This window comes from Adiantum capillus-veneris, chromosome 23 (assembly GCF_014529385.1).
Source record: "Adiantum capillus-veneris isolate H3 chromosome 23, ASM1452938v2, whole genome shotgun sequence".
Taxonomy (NCBI): domain Eukaryota; kingdom Viridiplantae; phylum Streptophyta; class Polypodiopsida; order Polypodiales; family Pteridaceae; genus Adiantum; species Adiantum capillus-veneris.
In genome coordinates, this window is record NC_140953.1 from 59,798,786 (window position 1) to 59,815,839 (window position 17,054).

The 17,054-nt window shown below is 43.4% G+C and overlaps 1 protein-coding gene across 3 annotated transcripts; it reads right to left on the bottom strand.

Annotated features, from left to right (window-relative positions):
* Positions 1–11,244: 11,244 nt before the first annotated feature.
* On the bottom strand, positions 11,245–16,761 carry LOC147427840 (heat stress transcription factor A-1a-like). Of its 3 annotated transcripts, XM_086496638.1 has the most exons (6): positions 15,994–16,761; positions 14,869–15,868; positions 14,730–14,797; positions 14,599–14,616; positions 14,383–14,516; positions 11,245–14,189 (listed from the first exon to the last, which is right to left on the bottom strand). In XM_086496638.1, the coding sequence occupies exons 1-6, from the start codon at positions 16,462–16,464 to the stop codon at positions 14,141–14,143; spliced, it is 1,740 nt and encodes a 579-aa protein (XP_086352764.1). In that variant the 5' UTR covers positions 16,465–16,761; the 3' UTR covers positions 11,245–14,140. The 3 variants fall into 3 exon arrangements, with proteins under 3 accessions (XP_086352764.1, XP_086352763.1, XP_086352762.1); XM_086496637.1 differs by lacking the exons at positions 14,383–14,516; positions 14,599–14,616; positions 14,730–14,797 and having other exon boundaries at positions 11,246–14,189; positions 14,832–15,868; positions 15,994–16,756; XM_086496636.1 differs by lacking the exons at positions 14,599–14,616; positions 14,730–14,797 and having other exon boundaries at positions 11,246–14,516; positions 14,832–15,868; positions 15,994–16,756.
* Between the last annotated feature and the right edge of the window lie 293 nt (positions 16,762–17,054).

The window sequence follows — 17,054 nt, forward strand, 5'->3', positions numbered from 1 at the left end:
TTTTATTGGAAAACAAAATGCATGTCAGTTACAATACGCATTTGGGTTTCAAAATGGTCTAGCATATACAGTGAAGGGCACAACCGGGTAGGGAGCATAAGTCTTAACACAATTTTTTGCAAGCTCTTGAGCGGGTGGCTTTCTTTTCACCTTTGGAGCTTTCAGCCTTGTCCGAACCACAGGCTGTGCTTGCGATTTCTTCGGGTACCTCTTCAAGGCCAACTTTTCTTTTCAGCTGAGCTTTACGCAAAAAAAACCCTCGAGAGGGCTGTTGTCACCAACTTCTTACTCATCTTCTATGTTGTCATTCTTCAAAGTTTCCCCTGAGCCACTAGCCACTGTCTGTTGAGAAGCTTCTGCTTTGTCAGTTGCAGCAGGCATGGTTGGCACACGAGGAGCCATGACAAAAAATCATCTTCTTTTTCATCTTCTGAGTTCCTCCTCACATCACCGCCTTCCTCCGTTGTTTTCATGCTTTCATTTGGCATCTGCTGGGAGCCCTCATCCACCCCTTCACTCCTTGCATCCAGCTCAACACCCTTCTCCGTCGAAGGGTTCTCACCTATGTCCAGCTCACTCGATCGAAAGGTCCTCCATTACAGCCTTTCCCTTGCCCTTCGTGTCATACACATTGCCCACATCACGGAGGGACTGCCACAGGCCTGCAACAAAAAATGTGGATTAAGACTCATAAGCATGCCATGTATGCTAGAAAATGTTTGATATGTTGTGACTATGTGTGCGGCCTGGCATACATTGGAATCCATTATGCTGACAAGCCCAGTATGCTAATTCGAATTGTTGAGTATGCTAACTAGCATATCCAATATGCTAGTTTTCATCTGGAGATGGTAGCTTACTTACTAGATTTGCCATTATGACAAACTTACTCTAGTCTATACACTGAGCACAAGTATGATAATTAGCATACAATATATGGTAATTAGCATATCCAGTCAACACACTCAGTATTCTAATTAACATTGTGGGTATGCTAATAAGCACACCCTGTAAGCTAAAAGACAGTCCTTGTATGCTAGCTACTAGCAGTCCCAGTATGCTAAAGCATATCCAGTATGCTAATTAGCAAACCCAGTATGCTATTTAGTATTCCCAGTATGCTAATTAGCATACCCAGTATGCTATTTAGCATATCTAGTATTCTAATTAGCATATCCAATAAGCTAATAAGCATATCCAGTATGCTAATCAGCATACTCATTACGTGAATCAGCATACCGAGTATGCTAATGAGCATTCCCAATATGCTAATTAGCATACCCAGTATGATAATTAGCATATCCAATATGCTAATAAGCATACCCAGTATGCTAATCAGCATATACAGTTCACCAGTTAGCATTTGGATATGGCAGTTAACTTACTAGATATGCTAATATGCCAAACTTACTCTAATTTGTACATTGAGCACAGGGTATGCTAATTAGCATACAAGATATGCTAATTAGCATATCCAGTTAACACACTCAATATTCTCACTGGGTATGCTAATTAGCATATCCAGTATGCTAATTAGCTTACCCAATATGCTAATTAGCATACCCTATATGCTAATTAGCATATCATGTATGCTAATCAGCATACCTAGTATGCTAATTAGCATACAAGATATGCTAATTAGCATATCCAGTTAACACACTCAATATTCTAATTAACACACTGGGTATGCTAATTAGCACACCCTGTACAATCTTACCAGATGTTGGTGTGAGTGGATGTCTTTGCCCTGTGGGTTTCCAACACCATTCTTGTGGTATCCTTTGCTGGCAGGTCACAGCTCTACATTTTGTCGACAAGGAGCATGCAGCTACAAAGCAGAGAAAGTGGTAGCTATGCCCACAGGGCATCTTGACCGTGGCATTGGTTCCCTTTACTTCAAGTAGCAAACTGCAGCCACTGCACGGGTTGATCATCGTCCCATCGCATACCCCTTCTATACTTTCTGTAAAAGTGCCCATAGCCATATTACACAGGGCAGTGGGAATGGAGAGCCTTGTAGCATCTTGCTCATGTGCATTAGGAGCTGCAGTTGACGTTCACATGCATTCACTTTTGCTTCCATAACCTCCACATTAATCTGCACACCAAAAAAAAGAGGAGCATGGTAAGTACATAGGTTTGTTGTGCACATATTTCAATCATACGGTGGAAGCATAAAAGTCACGTACTTACACGCTGACAAGTTGAGTCAGCAGCAAGAGTGTCCTCACTGTCAGGAAATGCCAAACCTTCCAATGTCTCTTTAAATGTCTCTATTTTTACTTTACACTCTATTTCCCTCTTTGCATCCACGCTGTCGCTCTGTAGTAACCTTTGTAATTCATTTTCAACGTCGTGAAGCTTTTGTCTCATAGCAAGCACAATTGGGGTGACCCTAGCATTGCTTGCTTGGACAACCCTCGCAGCTTCAAACTCTGATTTTGCAGTTAGAAGATGTTCTTTAGCATCTTGCAGATGTTTGTTGAGAATTTCAGAGACAGCCTTTATGTGTTGCAAATTCTCAACGCCAAAAAATGACAGGCTTTCAGCCTGCTGAGTGCTGTGGCGAGAGATGGGTGTCTCCTTGGTATCCTTCTTCATTTCAGCTTGCGCCTCCTTGATATTTTGATATACATTGTGCATCCTCCACTTTTCGACATGGGCCTCGTAGTACCCTTTCTCTCGGAGGTCTTGCAAATGCTGGACAGTGAATTCAGCCCAATTGAATTGCATGGCTGAGCTACTTGCAATTGCCGCCGGGCTGAATTCTTTTACAAACCCCTTGGCGAATGCAGAGTTGATCTCCATGTTTGTTGGGGGCTTCTGGTACACCTTGTAATGCAGCTGCATCACCTGGTCGAACATATCGATATGCAAACAAGTGCATTTAATGAGATAGTGACTACGATTCTTTGACTCTCTGAAAACACTGAACCACTCCACATCATTGATCTGATCCCACCTCACTAGTTTGGGGTTGGCACTAGCCAGGGAGAGGCCATGAACATCATTGAACTGTTCTGCTATAATACAGAACTTGCTCTGTACTGGGACTGTAAACTTTGGATCTTTCCATCGGCCTGCACACCCCCAATGTCACAAGATTAGCAGATTTTTATATTTGCTGGTAGGTAAAAAATAATGTAGCCAGGAGTGTGTTAACACTAGGAAAGTGCAGTATTGAGCACTTCCTTCCAATTTCAAGGTTCAAATCAAACACTGGTTTGTGCTTCTTGAGCCAGACTTCGACTTGAGCGATTGTATTTCAAGTGACTATTCACAAGATGTCCTACTGCTAAAGCCGACATCAAGGGACAACTCTCCGGCCAAGACAGCACCAGCAACTATCCTCGCAAATCATAATGAGGTAGAGAGAGAGAGAGAGAGAGAGAGAGTACTTGAGTCATCCTTCCCCTTTGTATGCAAGGTCTTTGCCATTGGGGATGCTGGGGAATCAGAGAGCTTCACCCTTTTTCGGGGCGGAGAAGAAGCAGCAGAAAGTTCAGCCCTCGACTTTGTTTTGGTTCTCTCTTACCTCTGGCCCCTGCACCCCGCTTCTCTCCATGCATGTTGACTGCCCCACTCCGCTTCTCTCCACGCATTTTGACTGCCCCACTCCCCTCAGAGTAACACTGCGTAAATGGTCAGGAAAGTGGATTCAGGGTGGTCTCCCTATTTTTAAATATTTGATGGATTCCCACACGTTTGAAAAGTTACACTCTCATTATGCTTACAAGATATGCTTGTTGCCACATGATAACTAGCACAAAAAGCATGGCAAGTTAACATGCTTACACACCTATGGCCTTACACAAGATGCAGACTCTGCGCATGATCGTGACATGGGTGAGAGAATTCACGATGATATGTTGAGATTGCTAGTTAGAGGATGTTGAAGAAAGATGTCATGCTTGGAAATGCTTTCATCAATACTTATGCCAAGTTTGGTGCCCTTACAAAAGCACGGAAAGTTCTTGATAGGAATCATCTCCAAGATATCGCCTCTTGAAATGCCTTGATTGTACGATATGTGCAAATTGGCTATGGCAAGGAAGCTCTCCGTTTTTGTAACCCAATGCAAAGGGAAGGCCTTTGTCCAAATGAAATCACATATGCTCAAAACCTTGAAGATGTGTGGCCTTATGCAAGATATTCACATGGCTGACAGAATTCCTAACGACATTGCTAGTCAAGGAGAGTTGGAGAAACAAGTTGTGCTGTGCAATGCTTTGGTCTATATATTTGTCAAATGTGATAGCCTTTTGGAAGGTATTAAATGATCTTCATGTCCAAAATGTAAGCTCTTGGAATGTGTTGATTGCAAGGCTCTTTTAAGCAAAGTTTGGTGCAACTACTTCAACCTTAGCACTAGCAACTCCACCTCACTACCATGTCCATTTCCAATATTGAGGTCATGTGGAAGGTTAGACGCAATTTGTGTACATTGGTGAGAGGCATTCCATTGCGTGGTGAGTAAGCACCACTATCTTTTAAGTTTTGACATTGAGAACACAATGAACAAATGCACTGAAAATTGCATGTTGTCGTGGGGATGGCACATTCCCACGTATTATGATAATGGGGGGGGGGACTATGCAAACTCTCCCATGCAAGGAAAGTAGCATGTTTTCTTTTTTGGAAACATAAAAAGGAACAAAAAGAATTAATAGTATTGATGTTTCTTATGATTGCGAGCATTGACCTGACAAAACTCTTAACTCTTCTTGTGGATTTTTGCGAGGTATACATCTAAAACACGATGATCTCTACTCCAATACACTATTAGGTTAGAAATCTCATATGTTTTGAAGAAAAATCTCTCTCTCTCTCTCTCTCTCTCTCTCTCTCTCTCTCTCTCACACTCACACACACATACACACGCATGTACGCGTGCACACACACACACACACACACACACACATGCATATTGCTTCATTTTGATGTCTCTCTCGTCTGTTCACTTTTTTTTTCCTAGTTAATAATATCTTAGCCATACTCAATATCATATCATCAATTAATAAAAAGTGTTGATCTTTTTTTGTCATTTGAGAAGTGTTGAAATGGCACATACATACATTGTCCACCACTTTTCTCAATTTTAATTAGATGCAAACACTCCTATTGAAGCACGCTAGTTGCAAAGCATAGAAGTCAACCAACAAAACACTTTCTTAGGCAAGAAACAATAATAAATAAAAGGTAAACAAGCTTCGATGAGGATGAGCATCACACTCTACTTGAGTGCCTCCTTGTGATCACATTAGAGCTTGCTTTCCCTTGTTACTAATTGAAACACAATTTTAGAGGGGATTTGCCCAGCTTATGATCACATTAGAGCTTTCTTTCCCTTGTTACCTACTGAAACCACAATTTTAGAGGGGATCAATGATTGAAAATCGGCGTTGCATGTTAGCGAAGATCACAACCATTGATCCCGAGCGTGAACTTCATGTAAACTAAGTGTAAACTCGAGCCAACGAGAATTCATTGTGAACTTGAATGTGAATAGGTTGCATCAATTGAAATTATTTCATAGGAATGGATATTCTCATCATCTATTACAACGAAGGCCCTTTGGTGTTTCTGCATGGCGCCGACCTGGATTCTGCATGTAGCCTCTAAGTCCATAGTGTTAAATGTAATAGCCTTCTAGTCTAGAGCCATTATAGCAGGTGTTGTCTTCATAGCTTCTAGGCGTAGTCATGAGGGGATATTATTGACGACGGTCGAGGGAGCCAAGGCCACGGGACAGAGGTTACTGCCAACGTGCAGAGTTTGCTAGCTGAAAGGCTCCTACTCAGAATTTACTGCTATAATGGAGAGATCAGTGATCGGGGATTGTTGTCACGCAGAGGGATGTTGGAGTAAGGAGTTGTGTGGGGAGGAGCGGAAGATCGAGGGTATTTTGAGGAGGTTGATGAAGGGAACCGGAGAGGCAGCAAGGCAGAGGCGGAGGAGCAGAGGTGCAGGTAAGAATTTTACGCTCGGAGAGAATCTTCCCAATATTGGACCCTTTGTTTTTTTTTAGGAGCATGTATGTAATTGGATGAGAAAAATATATGAACTCCACAAGCTATGTGCACTACATTATGGTAGTGTGAATTGGATGTCAACTCAATGTAAACTCGAAGTGAATTAGCATCGAGGGCGAGCCAAAACTACTCAATATAATGCTACCGTTTCCCTTACATAACAAAACGCGTGCACAAGCGTAGTGGTAAGAGATTTACCTTGTGATGGGGAGGTCATGAGATATTCATGTTTAATCCATCTTTTTGCCCCCAAATCGATCAAATGGTCCACAATTAACAACAATCTAGGACCGTAGATCCCCTCCAAAAAAGGAGGTGTCAAATAGTGTCATGTCTGTAAAGAATGAGGATGCAAGAGAGCTACACAAGACAAGCACAAAGCACACAGAGATGGAAAGCTTCTTCTTCTTCTTCACAGAAAAGAGAGTACAAAATGACTAAGTGCTAAAGCTGAAAAGTAGCACATATGTACATGCGGTCACTAAGTGTGAACTCGCTAGAAGCGTACTAGGCTGGCACTATAAGTGTAGTCCAGCTGTAGAATCACTGGCAGAGATCCTCCGTGTCGGTCACTTAACGCGCCAGTGAGTAAATGCCGTAAGCGGCCAAGACCCGTAGTGGATGCCAGCTCAAGGTGTAGAGCTCGACATCTCAACACTCCCCCTCGAGCTCTGCATGTCGCAGAGTCCAAGCATAGTCCGCAAACGTTGAAGCTTCTCAGCTCCGAGGGCCTTGGTAAAGATATCCGCTATCTGCTCCTCTGTGCTGACGTAGACCAAGTCGATGTCGCCCGCCAACACTCGCTCTCGAACGTAGTGGTAATGGACCTCTATGTGTTTGGTCCTGGCATGGAACACTAGGTTCCTAGCCAACTGCATGCTGCTGAGGTTGTCACAATGGATGAAAATCTGCTGGTCCACCTGCACTCCCAAGTCCTCAAGTAATGTGCGTAGCCAAGCTACCTCGCACGCCGTAACTGCTGCACCTCTGTACTCGGCCTCTGTGCTCGATAAAGCAACCGTAGGCTGCTTTTTGCTGCTCCAAGTAACAGCAGCACTCCCAAAAGAGAACATGAAGCCACTCGTAGATCTCCTATCAACAATGCTACCTGCCCAATCTGCATCTGTATACCCATACAATGCTAATGGTGCATCTGCTGCATAGAACAATGCGTAGTCAAGAGTACCTTGCACATACCTAAGTGTGCGTCGTACTCCATCCAAATGTGGCTTCCTCGGAAGTTGCATGAACTGACTCTCCAAGCCTACTGTGTAGCTCAAGTCTGGCCTCGTGATAGTCAAATAGATTAGACTACCCACAATCTTCCTGTACATGTTGACATCCTCAACAACATCACCCTTCTCTGCACTCAGCTTTGCATTCACATCCAAGGGAATAGAAATTGGCTTACAATCAGCCATACCATACTTTGACAACATGTCCAAAGCATACTGTCTCTGTGATAGCCATACACCCTCTGGAGTCCTGATCACTTCAATGCCAAGAAAGTAGCGCAACTCGCCTAAATCTTTCATTTCAAACTCCTGTTTGAGAAGACCCTTCACATGGTCAATCTCCATAGCATTGTCACCAACAATAATAAGGTCATCTACATATATGGTAATGACCACAATCCCCACATCACTCTCACGTACATAGAGTGAATGATCAGCATGAGATCTCCTAAAACCAATACTGACAAGATACTTGGCAATCCTGTCATACCATGCTCTAGAGCCCTGCTTCAAACCATACAAACCTTTGAGAAGTCTGCATACATAATCTGGGTAACCTGGATCGACATAACCAGGTGGCTGATCCATATACACTTCCTCTTGCAACTCACCATTCAAGAAGGCATTCTTTACATCCATTTGATGCATAATCCATCCTCTAGATGCAGCCACTGCTATGACAGCTCTCACTGTCGTCATCTTTGCCACTGGAGCAAAGGTCTCCTCATAGTCTATGCCATACGTCTGTGCATAACCCTTTGCGACCAGCCTTGCCTTGTGACGCTCAATGCTACCATCAGCCTTATGCTTGGTTTTATACACCCATTTACAGCCAATAGCTTTCTTGCCACTTGGCAATGGCACCAACTCCCATGTGTCATTTGCTTCCAATGCAGCCATCTCTTCATTCATTGCATCATCCCAATGCACATTTCCAACTGCATCCTCAAAACATGTGGGCTCCACATCCTGTATCACTTAAGCCATGTAGGCTTGGTGATGCGCTAGATACCCATCATAAGTCAATTTCTGAACTGGATTTCTGACTCTATTAGATCTGCGCGGTCCTGGGTCACTCCTTTGCCCTCTAGCATCTTCTTGTACTTTCCTTACACCAGGTGTCCTGACAGCCGGAATTCCAAATTCCTCATCAAGACTTTGTTCAGAACCATCTGAATCCATGTCTACATGTGAAAAACCTGATGATGCATCAACCATAAAGGGAGGTTCATCAACCTTTTCCTTTCCTTTTCATGATACATTCCCTGTACCTGTTGGTGGAGTAACCTGCGTATGTAGTCTACCATTCCATGGTTTCTCAACAGAGCCACGAGAAGAGGACTCTTGTGGTCCACTCAAAACCTGTGACTGTGGCCTCACATTTTGTACAACCACATCAACTTTTACATCAGCCCCAATAGTGCCATGTGCATTACTGTACCAGCTGCTCATCTCATCAAAGACTACATCTATGCTCACTCGTAATTCTCGTGTAGTAGGATTGTAGCACCTGTACCCCTTTTGTTCAAGGGAATATCCCACAAGAATAAATTTCTCTGCTTTAGGATCCAATTTCCTACGCAACTCATCTGGTACATGCACGTAAGCTATGCAGCCAAACACTTTCAAGTGTGCCAAATCAGGCTTTGTACCTGTAAACTTTTCCTCAGGTGTTACATCATGCACCGCAGCTGTAGGTGTCCTGTTCATAATGTACACAGCTGTATTTACAGCTTCAGCCCAGAAATGATGAGGCATGTTCTTCTCATTCATCAATGCACGTGCAACCTCTGCAATGTGCCTGTTTTTCCTTTCTGCGACCCCATTCTGCTGTGGAGTATATCTGCATGTAAACTGCCTGTGTATACCATGCATTCGCAGAAAATCTGAAAAATCATTGGAGAAGTACTCTCCCCCTCCATCTGACCTCAATGTCTTGATTTGCATATCTGTCTCCTTCTCAATCATGACTTTGAAGTCTTGAAAGTGACCAAACACTTCACTTTTGTTACGCATGAAGTAGACCCATACTTTCCTTGTATGGTCATCAATGAAAGAGACATAATACCTGCAACCATGTATACTTGCAATATCGGTTGGACCCCAAACATCTGTGTGCACCACCTCAAGTGGCCTTTTACATACATTGCGCTCATGTGGAAATGAGCCCTTTGACTGTTTTCCAAACTGGCATGCTGCACACACTTTATGCATACCATCCACCTTGAATTTGGGCAAACCTTTTACAATCTGTTTTGATTGCATGCTGCGCAATCTCTGCTCATTGACATGGCCAATGAGTTTGTGCCAAATGTCAAAATTAGCCACAACACCTGTGCCCTGTGCAAATAATGCAGCTTTTACCTCAGGCATGTTTACATCCAGCGTAAACATTCTGCCCACACATTTGCCCTCTGTGATCAGCTTACAGCCATTCTGGAAATCTTCTACATAACAGCCATTTGGATTGAAGCGAACCTGCAAACCCTGCTCAACCATTTGTCCAACAGAAACAAGATTCTTTGTAATGTTTGGGACATGAAGTACATCTGCTAAGTACTTTGATTTCCCACTCTTCGTATTTAGAGGTATGTCCCCTACATGAGCAATGGGGTGAGCTGTGTCATCTCCTGTCTGCACATAGCCTGACACATCTGGTTTGCGCATATCTCTAAACCACTCTCCATGAGACGTCATGTGATTAGAGGCACCTGAATCCACATACCAAACATCATCTTGGGTGGAATTCTCTGCAGTCATTGTATTCATTACAAGTTGCATAACAAACATGCGCTCGTTTTTGCTGTCATCTGCATCTCTTCTAGTAGATGCATAGTTGCCCTGTTCTCTCTTTCTACTTGCTTTTCCCTTTGAACAGTCACGTGACATGTGACCTCTTTCACCACAAGTCCAACATTCTCTACTATCTGGAGTATGTTGCTGCCTGCTTGATCCTGCACCACGACCTCTTTGACTCCCCCTGCTTTGAGACTGGTTTCCCCTGCCACCTATATTGTTTTGATTTGATTGAACTTCCAGAAATTGGCCCCTGCAACCCCTTGGGCCTCGACCACGACCTCTATCTCTACCTCAGTTGGAGTTAGAATAGAAGGCCTGTTCAGAATTATTTCTGCCATGAAAAGAAGATGTGTCAAGGTTCTTCTCCTCAAGAATAAGCATAGAAATCAAATCTTGGAACACAGGGATGTCGTCTCTTATATTCATGGAAGACCTAAAATGTACATACTCATCTCTTAGACCATCCAAGCATGCACGGACAATGTCATCGTCTTCCACTAAGACTTTAATAGATCCAAGAGCCTCAATGATACTCTTGATCTTCAAAGCATAATCATTGATGGAGAGGTTGTTCCTCTTAACCTGATTTAGCTCCGAATTTAGTTGAAGCTTCCTGGCCTTGGTGTTCACCTCGAACACTCTGCTTAAGTTTTTCCATGCAATGGCGGGGGTTTCAGCATCCTGTAGATAGCCCATCATGCCATCTGTGATGCTCATAGAAAGCCAATACATCACTTTGCTCTGGCCTTGTTGCCAGTCCCTCAAAGCTTTCCTTCGTTCTGCTGTAGCATTTGCCTCGGGAATCTCTGGTTCCTTTTCATTGTCTCCTTCTACATAGTCCCAATAACCTTTTCCTTTTAGGAAATTTGTTATTCTGAACTTCCATGCAGGGTAGTTATTTTTCTCAAGCTTCTCAGTAACAATCTGACTGAAACCGTCAGACATCTTGAAGCACTAAGACAAAATAGCTACAATCTGCAAAAACCTGCAAATCTGCTGAACCTGCTATCGTGGTTCCTGTAACGCTTTCTACACTCAACGAGTGTCCACAATCAAGCGTACATACAACCATTGTACTTGTACAGTAAATCTTTGTATACTGCACTTTGGAGACCTGTTCAGAAACTTGTGCGAAAAACCCCTAAAAAAAATTTCGCTACGCGAAGCGCCTTCGGCATCTGGTCGTGGATTGCGAACAAAGGGATTGTGATGCTCTTGCTCTCTTAGCCTCTCTTGCCTGCACCAGGCTCTGATACCATGTAAAGAATGAGGATGTAAGAGAGCTACACAATACAAGCACAAAGCACACAGAGATGGAAAGCTTCTTCTTCTTCTTCACAGAAAATAGAGTACAAAATGACTAAGTGCTAAAGCTGAAAAGTAGCACATATGTACATGCGGTCACTAAGTGTGAACTCGCTAGAAGCGTACTAGGCTGGCACTATAAGTGTAGTCCAACTGTAGAATCACTGGCAGAGATCCTCCGTGTCGGTCACTTAACGCGCCAGTGAGTAAATGCCGTAAGCGGCCAAGACCCGTAGTGGATGCCAGCTCAAGGTGTAGAGCTCGACATCTCAACAATGTCTTCCTTTCCCCACATTTCAACCATGAGCTATCATTATATATATTTGTCTCCTAATGTCGGCTCTCTATTGCAATGTCCATTTCAACAATTCTTGAGCATCCAGAGTCGTTTACAATCTCCATTTGCACATCCCACATGATATGTTTCTTTTGATCCCATGAGTTATATGAAAATCTCTTTCTTTCCTCTCCCCTCAGAGAATCCACGACAAGATTTAGTCACGTATTGTGGAGGGGTGTGGGAAAGGCAAGATGCAGGGGCGCAGAGAGAGAGAGAGAGAGAGAGAGAGAGAGAGAGAGAGAGAGAGAGAGAGAGAGAATTCACGCCAAGATTGTTGATGAGGGGCTGTTGTAGAAACTTTTCAGGACGTGGATGCAAAGCCACGGCTATATCTCACACAAGCATGCAAGAAATAAGATCTACGGTGGGATGATTAGCACCGTAGATCTTGGACAAAGTAAACTTGAGAAAAAGGTAAATCAGGTACTTGAGTTTACTTCGCCTCCCTTGTCTTTATCATCCCACCGTAGATCTCGAACAAAGTAAACTCGAGAAAAGGTAAATCGGGTACCCGAGTTTACTTCGCTCCCGTGGTCTTTGATCCCATCTCCCATGCCCACGGTAGATATAGTTTAGGGATGTAGAGGAGAGGGAGGATTTTTAGAGTTACCAAATCATGGGTATATGGATGCCCCGTAGTAAGAAAAAGAGAAAATTATTGATGAAGCTCTTCTAGCAATTGCAATAAAAATTGTGTGTGTAATTGTAATTTGTCACTACTTCTCTTTCAAGGTCTAGCAGAAGGCTATGTGGTAGGTTGTGGTAGCCGGCCACGGAGTTGTTTTCACAACTAGGTTATCTGGAGTCGTGGTGTGCTGTTCTTTGAAAATCTCAAAGGCTGAGGTTAAGAGCCGAGTTCCCCTATGCTGTCTAAATTTTAGTGAAAGTAAGGTTTGATGTGTTTTCTTTCGTGGTCCCATTAGACTTTTGTGAAAACCAACTCTTTGTCAAAATAAAAGCAAAGGAGAACGTGGCCTTTCACTTTTTCTTCATAGGACCGAAGTATCACTACTATTTTCTAGGGTGTTGTCCTTTTCATATTACTAATATGATAATATTATTGTTTCAATATTGAAAATTTTATTAAATATCACTAATCACTAATGTCCCTAATGTAACTTAGGTTTCTGATCGATTGTCTGTATGGATTTTTGTGTCTTAGCCAGTGTTTTAGGCAATGCAGAGAGGGGAGGCTGACGGTGTCTGGAAACAATGGCCAAACTTGGTTGAGTGGTCTTCTAAGGTTGGTACTAGTAATTTAAGACGTGAGAGAACCTGTGGATGAGGGATGATGAGGCTGGAAGATAATGCTATTATGATGAGTTTGTAGTAGAATGGAGGGTCACATGAAACCCCATCTTATGCTCTAACAGGCTTGGGTAATCTAGATCTGTTGGACTCCCATGAGTTTGGTGAGGAAACTCGTTGCTTCTTCCCCGTTGTTTCATTGAAAAAATCGAGGAAACTCGGCCCTTCTGATTTGGGATAATCAGCCCTGCTGCCTGTTGATAATCACAGCAGACGGAACACTAGATCAAAGGATTGTGGTTTACCCACAAGCGTGGAGCAATCCCTGCTTCTAGCTCCCATCTGTCACAGATAAGGCTGGCGCAAGCAAACAACATTTGGAATACAAATTCGTGTTCAAGGAATATAAGATCATTTGCAGTCTCTCAGTGAAGAAATGGAACTAAGTGTGCCCCCGAACAACTCGCGGATTGAACTTGATCAGATCTGTAAAGGCTAATGTTCATTGAATTTGAGCTACCGCCAGCGACTCCAACAGGTAGTATGGATTGCACTGCGCTGTAGCACTGGCCTGACAAAGATCATACTGTGACACTGTTCACAAGCCCACTGCATTCGCATTTTTTGGAGAGCGGATAGAACAGTACTTCTCACCAATGTCTGTACCATTTCTGCAACTACATTTTCCAAGGTCTACATACTCCATTTTTCAAGAGTCTTATGTCTTTCAAAACAATGTCTTCAGACATGTTCTCATGTTTCGCTCCAATAATTTTCTTAGCAACTGCAGAAGGACATGACATCTCAAACCCTAGCATGAGCACAGGTCACTGTCTCTGCAGCCCCTTCCAATGTGCTGTAAAGGAAGGGCATCCATCAAAAACTGCCTTGGCAACCTATGTTGAACAGTACCTTGACGTAGTTATCAAGTCCATTGTGATGGTATAGTTGGCAACTCACACAATATTACACTGCATTTAATTGGTTGAATACCTATTCAATGATCTAGAAAAGTGACCTTCTTTATATATGCGGCTTACACACCGACATATCTTCTCCAGACAACTGAACTATTGCCCTGAGTGCTTAACAAACTGAAATAGGCATGAAAGACTCTTTCCTGACAAATTTTCTGGGAATTCCACTAGCACACGCCCTGATCTCGCATAAACACCTGTTCCTCATCTCTGGCATTCTTTGAGATTTCCACTAAGAGGCTTTCTGCTACCCCTGGTCACAGACAAGGACATATTAACAATATACAAACAAAACCACCGAGGGCATATCAAACTCCATGCACACATTGGTTTCAGGAATCTATTAAAACTGGAAAACTAAACCCTTGGGCAGGTAAATCACATCACAAATCATCTCATTCCAGAAACTAAACATCAAACAAAGTGCTTAAGTAAAAAAACATAACTGATGATATGAAGCTTCTGGAGCGAAGGTTAATGTTTTGTAAACCAGAAGGGCAATCCAGAAACATAGTAAATGAGTGAATGCTGTGTTTTGCATGTAAGTCAACACCAGGAAACTGTAAAATGCAATTTGATCCTGCGAAAAATAGGTGAAAGAAGTAAAATAATGTGCAGAAGCTACTTGTATGCGACTCCACAAAACTGATCTCCAGACATACCTTAGAGCTGTGCAGAAGCTATTTGCATGCATCTCCAAACAACCAATCTGCCATGCATACCTAATCATCACTTCTTAAAGAAATGAAAAACTACATGACCGTCGCAGGCATGCTCAATGCATGACAATCACCAGCGGTGTTAAAACCACAGAACTGTTCAAAACCAAGTAAACTATTTTGCAGACCAAAGAACCCTCTACTGATGAACACAAATCCCTCCATAGAACCTGCACCTGTGTTTCTGAATAGACAAATATTGACCTCATTGACCTGCTCCAGCCCCTGCCTCAGAGGCCACTGTTGCACCCGTACGGTTTTCCTCTGCTGCAGGAATGCTAGCATTCAAGGGGGGTTCAGTCTCCTGCAGACAGGGGTTGGAGGTCTCCCCACCAATGTTTGGTGAACCATCAGTTTCAGAAGCAACACTGTCAAATACTGGATCCAGCTCTTTCAAAAAATCAAATGTCAAATCCAGATCAGTAGCATCGTCGTCCAACTGTAGAAATAACTGATGACCTCCTGAATCATCAGATGAATCATAGTCTAAAGAGAGGCTATCAACGATGTCAGATGTCTGTCGTGATCCGGAATAAAATTCTAGAGGCACTGCTGCCTCCATAGATTGCGGCATTTTACCTGGGCTCTGTGAAAGATGCGGCTTTGTCGTCTTCCTTGGTTCAACCAGAGTCATCAATTCCTGGTTCTTCAGTCCCCACATGTCTTTCTCAAAACCCAAGGACTCCTTGCTGGTCTCCAACAATACATGAGGCTGCGGGATAGTATTCATCTCCTCAGGCTCTGTTATGCCACTAGTTAGTCGCCTCTTTTTGGTCTCACAATTCATTCGGAAAATCTCAGACTGCTCCATAAGATGTGCCAGAAATGCCCGGCTTCGGATTGCCTGCGACAGAAAGGTAATTATCTGCTCATTCCTCCTCTCAGCAGCCAGTAGTCTTTGGAACATGGTTCTGGCTTCTTGTTCTACAGCTTCCTGCTGCTGCCTTAATCTGACAACATCTGCTGCCAGTACACCTTTATCACGTGTTAGACGATCTAACTCCCCTTTAAGACCATAATTTCCAACTTCGACAAAAGTTACAGTGGATGCGGGTCTAGCAGAAACACTTTGCTGTTGTTGCAGCTGATCACTTTGCTCCAAAACTTGCCCTCTTGGTTTCCGGCGATGGATGTCTTTTAGCATGTGCTTGTGGCCTCGCAGAAAAGCCTCATGAGCAAACTCAAACCGGTTGGAGTTAACCTTCTTAAAGCCCTGCAAATGTAGACCAAGTTAGCATAAACTGAAAAACATAGAACTTCACAAAGATTTCACATGCAGACTCCCTGAGGTCGGATAAATCTACTTGCAATAAAACTGGAACGATCAATAATGCTCACATAAGTGTTAAGCTGGCGAACAAAACTTGAGAAGTTGTTGTGCTTAAAGTACATTGGCAGCAAGCTCTGGGAAAACTCAGACAAGTTCCAGACAATGAAGCTGCTATTTCTGCTACTCCATGAGACGATAGAATCGGTGGTTACGTCATCAATCATCTCGTATGTTTTTGTGAGAAAGGGAGGGGGCAAACTCCCGTGAAGGTTTTCCATGGGCTGGGGGAGCAGAGGGGCGGTACACATTGAAACCTCGTTAAGGAGGGTCGAAGAAGATCCACCGGGCAACTGCAAAGCTTCGCTTGTCATCGTGTCTGCAACATATTGTTTAGGCAACGCTTCTTTCGATTCTGTGGAAGCTGCTTCATAAGACAAGGTCCCATTTGATGACAAGTTCGTCACGTTATCTTGCGTACCTTCTGCACACAAGCAAGAACTAGACAGCTCGCTGCTAGAGCTGGGGTTTCCATCCGCCATGCCTAAAATTCCAACACCAGAAGTGCTACGAGGCTTTTCACTTGGCTAGAGGTGTAAGGCAAGGAGAAAGACTGTGTACCGTTTCAGAATGCGGATTTCGGCTATGGCAATGCAGAAGACGATGAGGGAGAAAGGAAGCCGCAGAGAGTTGTGGAGGCAGGAATAGCTCGTCGCTTCATGGCGCACACGTGGAGGATTGAATGTGGCGATGGTGAGGTAGGAGCGATCGGGCAGTGAGGCCAGGCAGTTGAGGGAGGCTGTGGGCGGTAGCAAATATCCAGCAGTCCACAGGCAAGTTGCAACCTCTGGAAGATTCCGGCACATTCTAGACCTATCTGGAGTGTGCTTTGCCTCCGGACGAGGGCTTGCCAAAAGCATTTTCCCTAACTGAATAAATAATGGCAAACTTAAATTGGACCTTTGAATACATATGGTAGGTTCATTATTTTATCCATATGAATCTATGCAGATTCCTCTAATAGCGAGACATACTACTACAAATAATCTTCTGTGAAGCACCAGCAGTTAAAATGTTAACGCCGTTTCGATACAGATGACGGACTTCAACTCGCGACCTGCTGAGCGCAGAA

Coding starts and splice junctions, on each gene's coding strand:
- LOC147427840 (XM_086496638.1), bottom strand. CDS start 16,464: ATGGCGGATGGAAACCCCAGCTCTAGCAGCGAGCTGTCTAGTTCTTGC. Junction 15,869..15,993: donor TTCGCCAGCTTAACACTTAT/GTGAGCATTATT, acceptor CTACATTTGCAG/GGCTTTAAGAAGGTTAACTC. Junction 14,190..14,382: donor CCAGAAGCTTCATATCATCA/GTTATGTTTTTT, acceptor GTCTGTGACCAG/GGGTAGCAGAAAGCCTCTTA.